The 19,340-nt window shown below is 46.7% G+C and overlaps 1 protein-coding gene across 1 annotated transcript in view; it reads right to left on the bottom strand.

Annotated features, from left to right (window-relative positions):
• Positions 1–19,090, bottom strand: part of PRPF6 (pre-mRNA processing factor 6) — a 48,833-nt gene extending 29,743 nt beyond the window's left edge. The window contains exons 1-9 of the mRNA XM_039326937.1: positions 18,867–19,090; positions 15,200–15,368; positions 13,486–13,604; positions 13,207–13,285; positions 10,762–10,938; positions 8,556–8,711; positions 5,836–5,930; positions 3,365–3,521; positions 1,429–1,591 (exon numbers count right to left, since the gene is read on the bottom strand). Of these exons, the coding sequence (XP_039182871.1) occupies positions 1,429–1,591; positions 3,365–3,521; positions 5,836–5,930; positions 8,556–8,711; positions 10,762–10,938; positions 13,207–13,285; positions 13,486–13,604; positions 15,200–15,368; positions 18,867–19,090 (1,339 nt within the window). The remainder of the gene's footprint in view (positions 1–1,428; positions 1,592–3,364; positions 3,522–5,835; positions 5,931–8,555; positions 8,712–10,761; positions 10,939–13,206; positions 13,286–13,485; positions 13,605–15,199; positions 15,369–18,866) is intronic.
• Positions 19,091–19,340: the final 250 nt, after the last annotated feature.

Raw genomic sequence — 19,340 nt, forward strand, 5'->3', positions numbered from 1 at the left:
TCAAGACGAGAGTTGACTAAAAGCAGTGCTTTTCAACCTTTTCACCCATTGTCCCACTTTGTACCATGGCAATATCCGAGTACCACCAGTTGCCTAAAACTTGATGACACCCCCCCCCAAAAAAGGAAAAAAATGATGAAGTACAGGTAGTCCACGACTTACAACAGTTCACTTAGTGACTGTTCGAAATTACAATGGCACTGAAAAAAGTGCCCAAGCCACAGCCGAGCAAGACACCTGCCTGCCCACCCGGCGGCGCTCTTCCTCCTGTCTGAGGTTTTCATTGTTGTGAGCATTTCTGTTGAGGATTGGCTGTGGGGGTGGGGTGGAGGGGTGTTTGGTTTTTATTCCCCTCCGTCTGCTGGGTGGTTGCAGCAGGTTTTGGTCACTACACATGACCCTGGGTCACTGTGACCGTCATAAATATGAAACAGTTGCCAAGCATCTGAATGTAAATCACAAGACCCTGGAGATGCTGCAACATTCCAGCTGATCGGTGCTTCTTCAGGGCTCAGCAGAAGCACCAGGATCAGCGCCGAGCTCCAGCTGGGGCCTGACGCTGATCCTGGTACTTCCACTGAGCCCTGACAGCCCCGAAGAAGCGCTGATCCTGGCGCTTCCGCTGAGCCCTGACAGCCCTGCAGCTCCAGCCGTCTCTCGCTCAGGCTTGTGCGGTTCAGCTCATTCCCCTCCCCTGCTATCACTTTTCTAGGATGGTCGCGTACCACCTGCCAGGTGCCAATGTACCACAGGTGGTACCCGTACCACTGGTTGAAAAGCCTTGGACTAAAGCACGAGTGACTATGAGCAGAGATTGTTGTCCGAGAAAGGGCAAAACCGGGGCACAATCCACCAGCTTTGAGATGCTTAGCAATAGTAGTAAAGTTGGAAGGGACCTTGAAGGTCATCTAGGCCAACCCCCTGCTCAGGCAGGAAACCCTACACCATTTCGGACAAATGACTGTCCAGTCTCTTCTTAAAAACTTCCAGTGTTGGAGCATTCACCGCTTCTGGAGGCAGGTTGTTCCACTGGTTAATTGTTCTCACTGTCAGGAAGTTTCTCTTTAGTTCTAGGTTGCTCCTCTCCTTGATTTGCCTCCTGTCCTGCCTTTGGGTGCTTCGGAGACTAGCTTGACTCCCTCTTCTTTGGGGCAGTCCCTGAGATTTTGGAAGACTGCTATCCTGTCTCCCCTCGTCCTTGTCTTCATTAAACTAGACATACCCAATTCCAGCAACCGTTCCTTATATGTTTTAGCCTCCAGTCCCCTAATCATCTTGGTTGCTCTTCTCTGTACTCTTTCTAGAGTCTCAACATCTTTTTTACATTGTGGTGACCAAAACTGGATGCAGTTTAAAGCACTTACTCTGCCAGATGGCCATCTCTCCATTTCAAACCCACGGAGGTTTCCCTCTCTGGACCCGTCTCACCTTTCCGAAGGACTCTCTTCTTGGCTCGGATATCCGTCTCCAACTCGGCGGCTCTGATATAAATCCGGACCGACTGGGGAAGGTGACGGACCGCCTGGGCCACCACGGCCTTGGCGGTGTCTCCAGGCTGCAAGCGGGCAGCCTCCAGCCAAACGTCTTCGCTCTGGAGAAATGCAGGCAATAAAGGAAGTCAGCGGCTTATTTGTTAAGGCAGAGCTCACCAAGGTTTCTCGGTTGGCGGACTGGAGGGAAAGGGAGGGGAAAACATTTGACATGTGTGCGCGCGTGCCCACGCGCACGGGGCCGTGAGCACGCACGTGACGCAAACGGGGGCAGGGCGAGCGCTTGCGTGATACTCGCTAGCCCTGCCCCATTCTTGCGCGGCATAGCACCGTCCAATTTTGCGCCCACAGCGCAGCGTCGTCATCCCATTTTCCCCCAAGGTGTAATGGTGGCCCGTTTTTGCGCCCCACAGCAGCATCCTGTTTTCGCACGCCGTGGTGTGGCAGCATCCCATTTTTGCGCTCCAGGCTGCGGCAGCATCGCATTTTTGCACCGCACAGCGGTGGCCCGTTTTCACGCGTCACAGGCACAGCACTACCGCAAGTGGGGGCATGTGCACGGACATGTGCCTGCACTGGCCAGCCTGTCCCGCGCCCCGGTGGCCAGGGCCCACTACCGGGCCACAGCCCACAGGTTGGGGACCCCTTGTTAAGGGATCCAAATCCTTTAGGGAGGATGTGGAACAGGAGAAATATCAATACAGGTAGCGTGGTCGATTGATGACAATTAATAAAGGAATGGTTGCTGGAATTGGGTATGTCTAGTTTAATGAAGAGAAGGACGAGGGGGGACATGATAGCAGTGTTCCAATATCTCAGGGGCTGCCCCAAAGAAGAGGGAGTCAAGCTATTCTCCAAAGCATCTGAAGGCAGGACAAGAAGCAACGGGTGGAAACTAATCAAGGAGAGAAGCAACCTAGAACTAAGGAGAAACTTCCTGACAGTGAGAACAATTAACCAGTGGAACAACCTGCCTCCAGAAGCGGTGAATGCTCCAATACTGAAAGTTTTTAAGAGACTGGACAGCCATTTGTCCAAAATGGTGTAGGGTTCCTGCCTGAGCAGGAGGCTAGACTAGATGACCTCCAAGGTCCCTTCTTATTCTGTTCTGTTCTCCAAAGCGCCTGAAGGCAGGACTAGAAGCAACGGGTGGAAACTAATCAAGGAGAGAAGCAACCTAGAACTAAGGAGAAACTTGCTGACACTGAGAACAATTAACCAGTGGAACAACCTGCCTCCAGAAGCGGTGAATGCTCCAACACTGGAAGTTTTTAAGATGAGACTGGACAGCCATTTGTCTGAAATGGTATAGGGTTTCTTGTCTGAGCAGGGGGTTGGACTAGATGACCTCCAAGGTCCCTTCCAACTCTATTATTATTAAGCCCAGAATTTCCATTGTTAAGCAAGCCAGATGTTAACAAGCGCTGGCCCAGTTTACAACCTTCCTTGCCACGCTTGTGAAGTGAATCGCTGCAGAGCAGAGGGTTCGACTAGAAGACCTCTCAGACCCCTTCCAAACTCTGTTATTCTATTATCCCGTTATTCAGTTGTTGGATCAGGAACACGATTGGTTAAGTGCACCCGGCTTCCCCCATTGAGTTTGCTCATCAGGTTGCAAAAGGGGATCATGTGATCCCTGCGACGCCGTCGTTGTCGTAAATACGAACCAGTCGCCGAGCGGCCGAATTTTGATCCCGCGGCCATGGGGACGCTGCAACGGTTATGAGTCTGAGAAATGGTCAAAAGTCACTTTTTTCACCGCCACTGTAACTGAATGCTCTTTTTCGTCGAGGACTACCTGTGTCTTAAGGATCCAGAAAATTGAAACTTCTGCAAAACTGAAGGAAACGGGAGAACAAAACGGCAGCCCTCACCTTCGGACACATTTCGGTCCCTTTCATGATGAGATTTCGAGCAACCTGCAGCTTCCCTGTCACCTCTTCCAAGCGGGCCGACGCGATCCAGGCTGGGGGGTGGTGAGGGTTCGTCTCGCGCACGGACTTAAGCAGCAAGCGGGCTTTCTTGATGTCGCTAGGGAGAGAGGAAAACACAAGAGGGGAAAGGCGTCAGTCAGTCCCTGCAGCGCCAGCCCTATTCGTATCAAAAAGTGTTGCGGGGACTCAAGAGAATAGAATTCCCCTAGGCCAGTGGTTCTCAACCTTTTTAATGCTGCGACCCCCCAACCGGTCATAAGTCGAGGACTACTCAACCGGTCGTAAGTCGAGGACTACTCAATTGGTGCAGCACCGTTTGCAGAATGGGACTTTTGGCGGGCTCAGCAGGGCAGAGACAGCCTGGACAATTCCTATTGGCTTTTGAAAGCCAATAGAATTAGACTCTATTCAAGAGAGTCTATTCTATTGGCTTTCAAAAGCCAATAGAATAAAAGGGAGTAGCACAGCTAAGGAAAAGGGGGAAAAAATGGCGGACTGCGTTGTTTGGCGACCCCCGTGAAATGGTCGCTCGACCCCAAATGGGGTCCCGACCCACAGGTTGAGAACCACTGCCCTTGGACTCATTTTCACACGGGAGGTCAAAATGAGAAGGGTCAGGATTTAAAGGCGGGGTCCGTGGTGCTCTCTGAGCTGGGTGGTTTTCTTGTAGAGGTTGCATCACCTAACTAGGGAACATTATCAGTGCTAGGAGGGAGTGAGGTTTGTGGAATGGAGTGGGGAGGAGAAGGACTGTGGGGTCCTTGGTGCTCTCTGAGCTGGGTGGTTTTCCTGCCGACGTTTCATTACCCAAATAGGGAACATCATCAGTGCGAGAAGGGAGTGAGGTTTGTGGAGAGGAAGAGGAGGAGGAGGAGGAGGAGGAGGAGGAGGAGGAGGAGGGGGGGGGGGACAAAGATGTCCTTGGTGGGGTCCTTGGTGCTCTTTGAGCTTGGTGTTTTTCTTGCAGACGTTTCATTACCCAAATAGGGAACATCATCAGTGCAAGAGGCTGAGCGCAAAAGAATTGAGGCCTTTGAACTATGGTGCTGGAGAAGACTCCTGCGAGTCCCTTGGACTGCAAGGCGTTCAAACCGGTCAGTCCTAGAAGAGATCAACCCCGACTGCTCTTTAGAAGGCCAGATCCTGAAGTTGAAACTCAAGTACTTTGGCCACCTAATGAGAAGGAAGGACTCACTGGAGAAGAGCCTAATGCTGGGAAAGATTGAGGGCAATAGAAGAAGGGGACGACAGAGAATGAGATGGCTGGATGGAGTCACTGAAGCAGTAGGTGTGAACTTAAATGGACTCCAGAAGATGGTAGAGGACAGGAAGACCTGGAGGAACATTGTCCATGGGGTCGTGACGGGTCGGACACGACTTCGCAATTAACAACAACAATCAGTGCAAGAAGGGAGTGAGGTTTGTGGAGAGGAAGAGGAGGAGGAGGGGGGGGAGGAGGGGGAGAAAGATGCCCTTGGTGGGGTCCTTGGTGCTCTTTGAGCTTGGTGTTTTTCTTGCAGACGTTTCATTACCCAAATAGGGAACATCATCAGTGAGAGAAAGGAGTGAAGTTTGTGGAGAGAAGGAGGAGGGGGAGAAAGATGTCCTTGGTGGGGTCGTTGGTGCTCTCTGAGCTTGGTGGTTTTCTTGCAGACATTTCATTGCCCAATAGGGAACATCATCACTGTGAGAAGACAGTGAGGTTTGTGGAGTGGAGAGGGAGGAAGAGGAGGTGGTCCTTGGTGAGGTCCTTGGTGCTGTCTGAGGGTTGTTTTCTTGCAGACTTCATTACTCAATAGGGAACATCATCAGTGCTAGAAGGAAGTGTGGTTTGCAGAGGGGGGGGGGAGGAGGAGGACTGTGGGGTCCTTGGTGCTCTCTGACCTTTTCTTGCAGAGGTTTCATTACCCAACTAGGTAGCACAGTGTTTCCCAAACTTGACAATTTTAAGGCATGAGGACTTCAACTCCCAGAATTCCACAGCCAGCAACACTGGCTGTGGAATTCTGGGAGTTGAAGTCCACATGCCTTAAAATTGTCAAGTTTGGGAAACACTGAGGTAGCATCATCAGTGCTAACGATGTTACCTAGCTGGGTAATAAAACACCTGCAAGAAAACCACCCAGCTCAGACAGCACCAAGGACACCACATTCACTCCAGACCACCTTTCTGACTTCAGACCCAAAGTGCTGCACACTCCCACGGTACCCCCATTTTGGACAATACGATCATTATCAGTCTTCCACTAAAATCAGACCAGGTGCTGGGACGGAGAGGACGCTGGCCAATGTAGCCTCAGGGATAGGCTGCAGCTTCTACATTCATGCAGCTCTTTCAGCTTTCGGAAGCGTTTATTCTTTCTGCAGTTATTGCACAACTACAAGCACCAGTGTCACCCCCGGGGCCTTACTTGATGTCTCCACCATGTGTGGGAATCATGGAGTTTAAATCCGTGAGGTATCCTTTGGGATCCACCACTGTTTGGCCGCTCACTGAGTCGGATACCTGAGGGGGTTAAGCAAAGCCTTGTTAAGCAAACCGATGTAAAAAAGCTCATGGCTACACACACTTTCCCATAAAGCGCTAAAAAGGTAAAAGAATGCTATGCCCATAACTAAGTCATCTTTCCCAAATATCATTCTCTTTCGGAAACATCGTCACCACGTATTAATTTATTTAATGGGCAGGCTGCCCGATTCTCCACAGCTCTGGGAGGTTCACAACAATCATATATAAGGGCAGGGGTCTCCAAATAAGGGTTGTGGACTTCAAATCCCACGCTGGCTGAGGAATTCTGGGAGTTGAAGTCCACAAGTCTTAAAGTTGCCACGTTTGAAGACCCCTGTTCTAGATATTTTGTGGTTGTGCTGCTCAAAAACATGGGATAAAATTCATAGGCTTGCTTTGCTTGAGGGTCTGAGCATTCAGGTAGGCTGCTTCTGTCTGTGGAGGTTCAATTTATTTTATTTTATTTATTTTATTTATGAGACTTATATGCCGCTTTAAGTGCAAGCACTCTCTTACACCAGTAAGCAATGTATATATATATTTACATTGCCCCCAACAATCTCGGTCCTCATTTTACCTACCCGGGAAGGATGGAAGGCTGAGTCAACCTTGAGCCGGTGAGATTTGAACCGCTGACCTGCTGAACACAGTCAGCTAAAGTGGCCTGCAGTACTGCACTCTAACTGCTGCGCCACCTGGGCTCTTCAATCAATATTTTAGGGCAAAAGATCTTTCCCCTAGGCCAGGGGTAGGCAACCTTGGCTCTTTTATGACTCGTGGATTTCAACTCCCAGAATTCCTGAGTCAGCATGGCTCAGCTTGGAAAACTCTCCCTTTCCCCTCAGCGTGTCTGGCTCAGGAATTCTGGAGTTGAAGTCCACGAGTCATAAAAGAGCCAAGGTTGCCTATCCCTGCCCTAGGCAACTGATTGCTTAAGAATTCCCTACAGGAAAGTTTTTCCCCACTTGGAAACTTTAAGATAGGTGGACTTCAACTTCCCAATCCTGGAAATAGAAGTCCACCCATCTTAAAGCATGGCTGGCTGAGGAATTCTGGGAGTTGAAGTCCACAGTCTTAAAAGTTGCGAAGTCTGGAGACCCCTGATATAAGGAAAAGAGAAGACCTTTAAAATTAGGAAAATGTATCCCAAGTACCCCAGTAGGAAAAAATAATAATAATTTAGAAGCTGTAATGTAGCACCCTGATGTTTATTCAGTCTGATAAGCCACATGGCTACAGGTAGTCCTTGATTTGTGACTGTAACGGAGCCCTCAATTACAGCTATAAGTCCTGGCAGTCAGTCATTGAGGAGGGGGTTACAGGACCACACCTGATTTTATGACCTTTTTCGCAGTGGTCATAAAGCAAACACCTCTGTCGTAAAATGAACCCACTGTGTTCTAGGGACATTTTTGGCAGAAAACCATACAAAAATGCTGCAAATCATGATCATGGGTCCACAGCACATTGCAAACATCACAAATGTGGGCTGGTTGCCAAGTGCCCCAAATGCCATCAGGTGACTGCGGAAAGAAGGGGACGGTGGCTGAGAGAACCTCAATTTCAGATCGCAAGTAGCCTGTTATCGCTGCCAACATCGAATGTTCTTGCTTTGACAATATATGAAGATGCAGCCATTTTCTCTTTAACCTGGGTGTTACTTTTAGAGTTAGAATTAGATCAGTGGTTCTCAACCTTTTTAATGCCGCGACCCCCCAACCGGTCGTAAGTGGAGGACTACTCAACCGGTCGTAAGTGGAGGACTACTCAACCGGTGCAGCACCGTTTGCAGAATGGGACTTTTGGCGGGCTCAGCAGGGCAGAGACAGCCTGGACAATTCCTATTGGCTTTTGAAAGCCAATAGAATTAGACTCTATTCAAGAGAGTCTATTCTATGGGCTTTCAAAAGCCAATAGAATAAAAGGGAGTAGCACAGCTAAGGAAAAGGGGAAAAAAATGGCGGACTGCGTTGTTTGGCGACCCCCGTGAAATGGTCGTTCGACCCCAAATGGAGTCCCGACCCACAGGTTGAGAACCACTGAATTAGATGATGCTGGGGGGGGGAGGGGGACGAATGTGCATGGGGATTAGTTAGACATAACAACATGGCAGTAAGAGTATTCTTCAAGGTTGTTTGAAATAAGAGATGATAAGAAGTGGCCCTGGGTTATAGAACTGGAGGGCAGGTTTGCATTTTAAACTAATTCAGTGTTTCTCAACCTTGACAATTTTAAGGCATGTGGACTTCAACTCCCAGAATTCTGGGAGTTGAAGTCCACATGCCTTAAAATTGTCAAGGTTGAGAAACACTGAACTAATTGGAGAATGTGATTTATGACGGTTAATGGGAGGAGGGAATTGTGCTTTGATACTGTTGTGCTCAGGGGAGGGGAATTCAGATTTTGGCTTCGACCACAGTACGTGCCCGATGGCCGTGTTATTTTGAATAAAGATTCTTTAAGGTAAACAATGCCCCGAAGTTCTTGGAAGAGTAACATCTGTCGGAACCATGACATAGCCTCTCCAGGGTTCATCGTAACTTCGAAAGATGACTTAAGGATTGTTCGTAAGTTGAGAACTACTTGTATTTCCCATACCCCCCCCCCTTTTCATGCCCTTACCTGGCTGAGCCGCATATCCATCAAGGTGTTTCTGGCTTGTCCAATCTTCCTCATATCTAGCTCCCCTGTGCCAGGTGTCATCAATCCTGGGGTCATTCCACCTGGGTAAGGTGTGTTTAAGCCCCCTGGGTAAGGGGTATTCAGACCGCCAAATTGCTACAAGATAAACCGCGGGGGGGGGAGAGAAGGGGGGGGGAAGAGAGAGCATTAAGGAATTTCAAATGCCATCCATAAAAAAAAAAAAACAGCTGGTATGTGCAATCAATCAATCAATCAGAATAGAACTGGAAGGGACCTTGGAGGTCTTCTAGTCCAACTCCCTGCTCAAACAGGAGACCCTATAAAATTTCAGACAAGTGGCTGTCCAATCTCTTCCTGAAAGCCTGCAGTGATGGAGCGCCCACAACGTCTGGTGGCCAGCTGTTCCACTGGTTGAATGCAGTGAATGCTCCAACACTGGAACCAGAAGCGGTGAATGCTCCAACCCTGGAAGTTTTTAAGAAGAGACTGGACAGCCATTGGTCTGAAATGGTACAGGGTTTCCTGCCTGAGCAGGGGGTTGGACTAGATGACCTCCAAGGTCCCTTCCAGGTCTATTCTATTCTATTCTATTCTATTCCTATTCTACAATCTTTCTATTCTATTCTATTCTGTTCTATTCTATTCTATTCCTATTCTACAATTTTTCTATTCTATTCTATTCTATTCTAGTTCTATTCTATTCTATTTCTATTCCACTCCACCCCACCACACCCCACTCACCCCATCCTATTCTATTTATGCTGTCATGAAATCCTTAAGTGTACACTGATAGGACATGGAGAGCATTTTGATCACTTGACCCCAGGTTTGTTGCAAGTGTTTTTAAGAAGAGACTGGACTTTCACTTTGAGAGCGGGCAACTAAATTTCATTTTTGATGTGTGCCGTTGTGCCCACAGTAAAAAAATGATAATAAAGGTTATCTTATCTATCTTGACAGCCATTTGTCTGAAATGGTATAGGGTTTCCTGGCTGAGCAGGGGGTTGGACTAGATGATCTCCAAGGTCCCTTCCAACTCTATTATTCTATTCTATCCCATTCTATTCTATTCTATTCTATTCTATTCTATTCTATTCTAATTCTAATTCTAATTCTAATTCCACTCCACACTACCCTATTCTACTTGTGCTGCCATGAAATCCTTAAGTGTACACTGATGGGACACAGAGGGCATTTTGATCACTTGACCCCAGGTTTGTTGCAACAGTCATAAGTGTTTTTAAGAAGAGACTGGACTTTCACTTTGAGAGTGGGCAACTAAATTTCATTTTTGATGTGTGCCATTGTGCCCACAGTAAAAAAAATGATAATAAAGGTTATCTTATCTATCTTGACAGCCATTTGTCTGAAATGGTGTAGGGTTTCCTGGCTGAGCAGGGGGTTGCACTAGATGACCTCCAAGGTCCCTTCCAACTTTTATTATTATTATTATTATTATTATTATTATTATTGATCATCGCACAGTCAGCCAGATGTTCAGACTGGATTTGGCATTTTGTCTACCTATCAAGTCTTTACCCAGGACCTGGGATAGGCAGATGTGGATATTTGATGGTATTACAGGTATCGTCGCAGGATGGAAGCAGTTCCTAATAAGGCCGCCTTTTGCAATTGACTAATAGCAAATTTGTCAATGCCAATGGTGTTCAAGTGGTGCTCCAGTTGTTTTGGGATTGCACCCAAGGAGCCTATGACTATTGGTACTACCCTTGCTTGCTTTTGCCACAGTCTTTCTATTTCTATTTGTAGGTCTTTGTATTTTGGTATCTTCTCCAGTTCTTTCTCTTCTATTCTGCTATCTCCAGGCACTGCCACATCCACTATCCAGACTTTTTTGTCTTTCTTATCGACAATTGTTAAGTCTGGGGTGTTATGTTGCAGGTGCTTGTCTGTTTGAATTCTGAAGTCCCAGAGCAGTTTAATTTTATCATTTTCTACGACTTTCTCTATTTTTTGTCTTTCTTACCGACAATTGTTAAGTCTGGGGTGTTGTTGTTATTATTATTATTAATTTTCCCCTTTCTAGTTCCTGAACTTTGGACACGAGACAAGACGAGGTACTCTCTCCTTTTGCCTATGAAATAGGTATCAATTGGAAGTCCCTCGCCAAGCCGTTCGTTCAGAAAACCCGCTGAAACTCGGAAATCCCAGCGGAGATTCTCACCGTCTGCCGGGGGTCCACCGATGTGTGATTCTCTCCCGACTGCAAGTGCTTCGCAAAGAAACTGTCCGGAACGGGTGTCAGTTTTTCGTAACGTGGATTCCTCTGGCGCTTGTTCCTGGCATCGCCAACTTCAGGAATACTTAGCCACTCTTCTTCTGTAACTTCAGCCAGTTTTCTCTGCCAAAGCAACAATCACAACCTGTAATTGACAATCGCTTACACGGCATTCAAGTGATCCCTTCTTCCACTTCCCCATCTTCGACTTTTAGCCTGGAAATTCTTAGTGCCTGGCAGACATGCCCCAAAGCTAAAAGATTTTGGTTCAATGGTTGGAAAAAAATGACTAAAAAAAATATAGATTTCACGCCAGAACTGTTTCTCTTAGGCACAACAGGAGGAAACGATGAGAAAGATTGTATATACTTAATTTTACGTGTATTAACTGCGGCGAGAATTGTATTTGCCCAATATTGGAACAATGAAAACTTATCGACAGAAGAACTAATTAAGAAAATATTAGACTGTGCAGAAATGGACAGATTTGTATTAAAGATAAAAGAAAAAGAAGACTCAGTGTACTTTAGAACAGGGCTTTTCAACCTTTTCACCCGTTGTACCCCTTTTAGGATACGGCAATATCCGAGTGCTACCAGTCGCCTAGCAAGGTGTCAAAAACTTGGAAAAGGAAAAAAAGTGATAAAGTACAGGTAGTCCTTGACTTACAACAGTTCGCTTAGTGACTGTTCCAAGTGACAGTAGCACTGAAAAAAGTGCCCCCCCCCCAAGGCACAGCCGAGCAAGACACCTGTCTGGGGCGCTCTTCCTCCTGTCCGAGGTTTTCATTGTTGTGAGGCATTTCTGTTGGGGATTGGCAGCGGGAGTGGGGTAGGGGGGTGATTGGTTTTTATTCCCCCCGTCTACTGGGTGGTTGCAGCAGGTTTTGGTCACTTCATATGACCCTGGGACACTGTGACCGTCATAAATACGAATCAGTTGCCAAGCATCTGAATGTAAATCATAAGACCCTGGAGATGCTGCAACATTCAAACTGATCGCTGCTTCTTCTCGGCTCAGCAGAAGCGCCAGGATCAGCGCCGAGCTCCAGCTGGAGCCTGGCGCTGATCCTGGAGCTTCCGCTGAACCCTGACAGCCCCGAAGAAGCGCTGATCCTGGCGTTTCTGCTGAGCCCTGACAGCCCTGCAGCTCCAGCCGTCTTTCACTCAAGCTTGTGCGGTGCTGACACTGGTTCAGCTCATTCCCCTCCCCTGCTACCACTTTTCTTGTTCGCATACCACCTGCCATGTGCCAATGTACCACAGGTGGTACCTGTACCACTGGTTGAAAAGCCCTGCTTTAGAACATGGGACATTTTTTACCAATGGCTAGAAAAGCGAGTTAGAGAGAAAGGAACATGATATGTACTATGCAACACTAAATATATACTAGTAAGAAGACTATTGAGCGATTAACTAACATATTGATTATGATAATATAGGAATTCACTCTTGTTTTTTAAATACATGAACCCAGACAGTATGCTGTTTGCTAAATATTAAGAACGTCATTTTAAAAAACCCCAACCCTAATCCTAACCCTAACCTTAACCCTATCCTACAAAAATTAGTAATGTATGTATGTATGTATGTATGTATAAAGAAAAAAAAATTAGTGCCTTTTTCTTCTGACAAATGTAGGTTTTCTGACTTTTTATACAGGCATTCCTTGACTTACAACCATTTGTATAGTAACCATTAAACCCGGGGCTCCATGCTCAGCTGCAGAGGCCTTTCCTGAAAATAAGACCTCTTTTGGAGGCAAAAAAAATACATAAGACCAGGTCTTATTTTCGGGAAAATACGGTAATGCCAATTGAATCAGTGAATACTATTAATTATGGTTCCTCTAAACCAGGGGCCCCCAAACTATGGGCTGCGGCCTGCAGAAATGGCTGGCCAGGGCGCGCACGCATGGGCGTGCATTCCCCCCCACTTGCGCTAGGGCCCATGGCCGTTTGCACGTGCGGGCGCGAACAGGAACATTAGCACAGGGGGCCATGTGCACCCCATTTGTGCATGCGCGAATGGGCTGCTAGTGCGGGGGCACGGCCCATTTGCATATGTGCGAACGGGCGCTAGCCGCCGTGGGGGGTCCGCGGCCATTCACGCATGCTGCATGCGTGAACGCAGCTGCTCGTACTGCGTCAGCGGGCGGGGCCCCATTTGCATTCATGCACACGCATGCACACGCAGTAATTTGGAAGCTGCTCTCCCCTCTGGGCCGTGAGCCTGGAAAGGTTTGAGAACTTTGCTCTAAACAATTTTACAAGCCCAAGAATACACTGAGAAGAGAGAGTAATATTGTAGCACCTTTTCTGCATTAACATTGCCATGTTTATATTTATATGTATATGTATATATAATCAAATACATATTGCAGTGTCCTTACTTTCAGATCTGAGAACTGCTGTTGAATTTTTGGCCGTTCCATTCGGTACTTTTCAATCTCCTCTTTCTCACGCTGTTCTCTAGAAAATGAAATTGGCCAATATGTCAGCCAACCCAATAATTTTCCCGGTTATCTTTTAAGTATTTAAATATTTGAGACACCCAAGACCAATCATACACAAAAACCTAAAAACTAGTAGCTGACATTTGACTATGCAGGTTTCAAATCAAAGCACAGGGTCAACATTTCTCATGGTTTAAAAAAAAATCAAAACCCTACCTTCTCTCTTTTCTTCTTTCATCCATCCTTTTATCCAAAGCAGCATAAATTGCATCTGCCTCTTCATCGTCTTTTTCATAAGGTCCACTGGAGAACAAGCTTCCAGCATATCCATTGAACTGCACAGGGCAAAAAGTCACGTCAACTCATATTATCCCCTTAATGTAACCCACGAAAATCAAAACGACAAAATAAATCCAGTTTTATAGCGTGGTTAGCCTTAAGATGGATGGATGGATGGATAAGATAGATAGACAGTTGATAGATAGATGATAGATAGATGATAGATAGATAGATAGATAGATAGATAGATAGACAGACAGACAGATGAGTTGGATAGATGGATAAGATAGATAGACAGATGATAGATAGATAGATAGATAGATAGATAGATAGATAGATAGATAGGGATGGATGGATGGATAAGATAGATAGACAGACAGACGGACGGATGGACGGATGAGATGGATGGATAAGATAGACAGATGATAGATAGATAGATAGATAGATAGATAGATAGATAGATAGATAGATAGATAGATAGGTAGATAGGTAGATGGATGGATGGATGGATGGATGGGATGGATAGATGGATAAGATAGACATATGATAGATAGCTAGATGGATGGATGGATGGGATGGATAGATGGATAAGATAGACAGATGATAGATAGCTAGATAGATAGCTAGCTAGCTAGCTAGATAGATAGATAGATAGATATGGATGGATGGATGATGGATGGATAAGATAGACAGACAGACAGACAGATAGATAGATAGATGGATGATGGATGGATACATACAGACTAACTTAAGGAGAAAGGGCAAGGAAAGCCATATAATAGTCATAGAGGGAGAAAAAAGAACAGGTTAAAATCTATAGCATTCCACATAAAAGAAATGTTATAACCTGGGGGGGAAAGTACTGATCAATCCTTGAGCAAATTACGGAAGCTGAACAAAACAAATGATATTACCACAATAATAATAATAATAATAATAATAATAATAATAATAATAATAATAATAATAATAATAATAATGATAATAATGATAAGGAGAAGGAGAAGGAGAAGGAGAAGGAGAAGGAGAAGGAGAAGAAGAAGAAGAAGAAGAAGAAGAAGAAGAAGAAGAAGAAGAAGAAGAAGAAGAAGAAGAAGAAGAAGAAGAAGAAGAAGTTGGAAGGGACCTTGGAGGTCATCTAGTCCAACCCCCTGCTCAGGCAGGAAACCCTATACCATTCGGACAAATGGCTGTCCAGTCTCTTCTTAAAGACTTCCAGTGTTGGAGCATTCACCGCTTCTGGAGGCGGGTTGTTCCCCTGGTTAATTGTTCTCACTGTCAGGAAGTTTCTCCGTCAATCCTAAATGACAACAATCCTGACTGTCCTTTAGAAGGACCGATGCTGAAGCTCAAACACTTTGGCCACCATTTAATGTGAAGCGAGGACTCCTTGGAGAAAACGCTGATGTTGGGAAGATGGAAGGCAAAAGGAGAAGGGGAGGGCAGAGGTTGCGATGGTTAGATGGTGTCGTCAACGCAATGAACGTGAATTTGGGCAACCTCTGAGAGACACTGGAGGACGGGGGGGGGGGCCTGGCACACTGTGGTCCATGGGGTCCCAAAGAGTCAGACACGATTTAGCGACTGAACATATTGCAAACATAACCCCGCTTCATCGGCAGCACTGACGAGTGTGACAAAATGGCATCACCTCATCATAATTGGTATCATTCAGATCTTCATCATCGTCATCAGCTGTCTGGTTTTTCTTCATCTGATCCCCAACGGTTCTCTTCCCCGGAGGAGCATGACGATCATCCACAGGGTCATTAGCATCCCGGGCGGGACCAATATCTGAACGGGTGGTAAAACCAGTAGCTCTACAGAGGAAAAAAACACACACACACAACGGATTCAGAGAAAATTCAAATCTGGCTGGACAAGGATTTATTTTTTTTTTTTAATCTAAAAATCTTCCTAAACCCAGATTTGTAATGATCATCATCTCTGGAGACCAAAGGGTAGAAAGAAAATTCAAAATATCCCCACCTTGATCGTCTTTAGTGTTAAGCTGGGACAGGGAGAAACTTGGGACTGCTTTCCAAAATGGATGCCAGCGCTTCAAGGTAGACCAGGATAAGCACGGCAAAGATTCCAGAAATGCTATTTTATCATTATAACGTACAATAATAGAACCATGAAAACCTCTCCAAGTTTCTCTTTGCTCCACTCTAATCTAAACAAGGACAGGAAGACCTGGAGGAACGTTGTCCATGGGGTCGCGATGGGTCGGACACGACTTTGCAATTAACAACAACAACAACAATCTAAACAAAAGCAATGCAGGGATATTTTGAACAGGGTTTTTTTTTCTCACCCTTCTGTCTCTGGCACTCTCTTGTTCAAGCCCCTCCTTAATGGTTTTCAGGTCTTCTATGTAAGGGTGTAGGTCTATGCATATGGTTAGTTTCCATCTGTTGCTTCTTGTCCTGCCTTCAGGGGCTTTGGAGAATAGCTTGACTCCCTCTTCTTTGGGGCAGCCCCTGAGATACTGGAACACTGCTATCATGTCCCCCCTCGTCCTTCTCTTCATTAAACTAGACATACCCAATTCCAGCAACCGTTCCTTATGTTTTAGCCTCCAGTCCCCTAATCATCTTTGTTGTTCTTCTCTGTACTCTTTCTAGAGCAGTGGTTCTCAACCTGTGGGTCGGGACCCCATTTGGGGTCGAACGACCATTTAACGGGGGTCGCCCAACAACGCAGTCCGCCATTTTTTTCCCTTTTCCTTAGCTGTGCTACTCCCTTTTATTCTATTGGCTTTTGAAAGCCAATAGAATAGACTCTCTTGAATAGAGTCTAATTCTATTGGCTTTCAAAAGCCAATAGGAATTGTCCAGGCTATCTCTGCCCTGCTGAGCCCGCCAAAAGTCCCATTCTGCAAACAGTGCTGCACCAGTTGAGTAGTCCTCGACTTACGACCGGTTGAGTAGTCCTCGACTTACGACCGGTTGGGGGTCGCGGCATTAAAAAGGTTGAGAACCACTGTTCTAGAGTATCTATCTATCTATCTATCTATCTATCTATCTATCTATCTATCTATCTATCTACCTACCTACCTACCTACCTACCTACCTACCTATCTACATTTTTACCATATCCTAAGCCTCTGTCCATTTTTCACCTTTTTCACCAAAACCCCAGCCTGTCTCTACTTTTACTTCTCAACAAGCTACAACTCGCTTTCTCAGCTGCCAACAAAATACGTTCACTGTGTCTGCTTCATTTCATTCAGATAGGGAACTCTTTTCATGGCAATCCAAAGCTAACTTCCTGCAAAAACTAACAATACAAATTGGTGGGGGATTTTTTCCCCCCAAAACAGGTGCCACAGGTCCCTTCTGTTCTTCACCCAAGGAGCCACGAGTGGCTGTGCCACTGAACACGGAGAAGCTCTTGGATACAGACAGTGGGGCATCTCCAACTACAGCCCAGAAGCAGAGTTTGTGTTTACAACATAATGAATGAGCTCAACATTTGTTTATTTATTTGTATCTCACCTTGATTATTTTTAGAAATACAGGTAGTCCTCAACTTATGAACACAACTGAGCCTCAAATTTCTCTTAAGTGAAACATTTAAGTTAAGTTCTTTGTCGCCATGATTGTTAAGTGAAAATCACTGTAGGTTTTAAGTTAGTGGCATGGTTGTTAAATGAATTTGGCTTCTCCACTGACTTTGTTTGTAAGGTCACAAAAGGTGATCACATGACCCGGGACACTCCAACTGTCATAAATATGAGTCAGTTGGCAAGCATCCAAAATTTGATCACATGACTATGGGGATATTGCAATGGTCGTTAAGGGTAAAAAACAATCATAAGTCACTTTTTTCAGTGTTGTTCTAACTTTGAACGGTCACTAAATGAGCTGTTGTAAGTCAAGGACTACCTGTATTATCCCCACAATAACCCTGCGAGGTGGGCTGGGCTGAGACAAATGGGACTGGTCCTCAAGGTTACCCAGCTGGCTTTCATGGCCAAGATGGAACCTGAACACAGATCACGCGAAGTATTAGCACCGCTCTACAAAGCCCTGGTAAGACCACGCCTGGAATACTGCAGCCAATTTTGGTCACCATATTACAAAAAAAGATGTTGAGAGTTTGGAAAAAATTCAGAGAAGAGCAACTAAGATGATCAAAGGCTTGGAGGCTAAAATATACGAAGAATGGCTGCAGGACTTGGATTTGGCTAGTCTAAAGAAAAGAAGAAATAGGGGAGATACGATAGCAGTGTTCCAGTATCTGAGGGGTGCCACAAAGAAGAGGGGGTCAAATTATTCTCCAAAGCACCAGAGAGAAGGACAAGAAACAATGGTTGGAAACTGATCAGAGAGAAGTAACTTCCTAACAGTGAGGATAATCAACCAGTGGAACAGCTTGCCTCCAGAAATCATGGGCGCTCCATCACTGGAGATTTTCAAGAGACTGAACAATTACCTGCCTGAGATGGTATAGGTCAGTGATTCTCAACCTTTCTAATGCCGTGACCCCATAATACAGTTCCCCATGTTGTGGTGACCCCCAAGTGGGTGTGGCCACCAATAAGAGGGATTAGGACAGCTAGGGAAAAGGGAAAAAATGGCGGACAGCATGGTTTGGCGACCCCCGTGAAATGGTCATTCGACCCCAAATGGGGTCCCGACCCACAGGTTGAGAACCACTGGTATAGGTTCTCCTGCTTGAGCAGGGGGCTGGACTAGAAGACCTCCAAGGTTTCTCTTCTCTATTTTATTCTACAACCTATTCTTTCTACAACCTATTCTACAATTTATTCTATTGCTATTATAGCCCAAAGCCTTAATCACTACTAAACCAAACAAGCACACATGCAAAGCACCACAACAAAAAGCAAACCAGAGATCAAACAAGCAAGACAAGTCCACAAAAGTGTGCAAAATGCAGCCATAAGGTTTTCCCTGGATCTTATTACACAGCCCAATCCAACAGAGGCTGAAACGCACATAACACCCAACACAGTTCACTTCGGTCCACACGTGCGTTTGTGGACAAATCTCACTATTCTAAATACGTGTTTCTCCAGCTGAGCAACTTTAAGATTGGGGGGGGACTTCAACTCCCAGAATGCCCACACTGAGGAACTGGCAGGGGAATTCTGGGAGTTGAAGTTCCCCCCATCTTAAAGCGGCCCAGGGGGAGCAGCAAACGAACCAAACCAGGCCGGGCTGGCCTAACACGCGACGCTCAGCCGATCGTGGGAATGCAACCTCGAACGGAGGTTGGGATGCAAACCGAGGGGAAGAGAGCCCTCTGCACATGCTCAGGGACGCCCTCCAGCCCCGAACCCGGCGGCTCACCCTCGGCCCAAACCCGGCACGTAGCCCAGCGGGGCCGGCATGCCCAGGAAAGGCTTCTTCTTGCGGTTCATGGTGCCGGTTAGCGCCGCCGTCAGCCCCGAGGCCCCGCCGCCGCCGCCCCCGCCCGAAGCCCCCGAGGAGCTCGAGCTGGCCGGGGCGGCGGCGGAGGAGGAAGAAGAGCCGGAGGCCTGAGGCGCCCCCGAGGAAGCGGCCGTGGCAGCCATGTTGGCGGCGGAGGGCGGAAAACAGGCCGCGGGGCGGGGCGAGGCCCAGGAGGCGGGGCGAAGGCGGAGCCACGAGGCGGAGGGCGCCTTTGCCTGACAAGAGCGGCGGCCCCGCTAAGTAGGCGGGGCTGCGGCCGGGGGGCGGGGGCGGGGAGGGCTGATCTTAAGCCAGGGGTCTTCATTGGCCCTTTTATGACTTGGGGACTTCAACTCCCAGAATTCCTCAGCCAGGCAAGCTGGCTGAGGAATT

Source organism: Crotalus tigris, unplaced genomic scaffold (assembly GCF_016545835.1).
Source record: "Crotalus tigris isolate CLP2741 ecotype Arizona unplaced genomic scaffold, ASM1654583v1 scf7180000024347.1601321, whole genome shotgun sequence".
NCBI classification, from domain to species: Eukaryota; Metazoa; Chordata; class Lepidosauria; order Squamata; family Viperidae; genus Crotalus; species Crotalus tigris.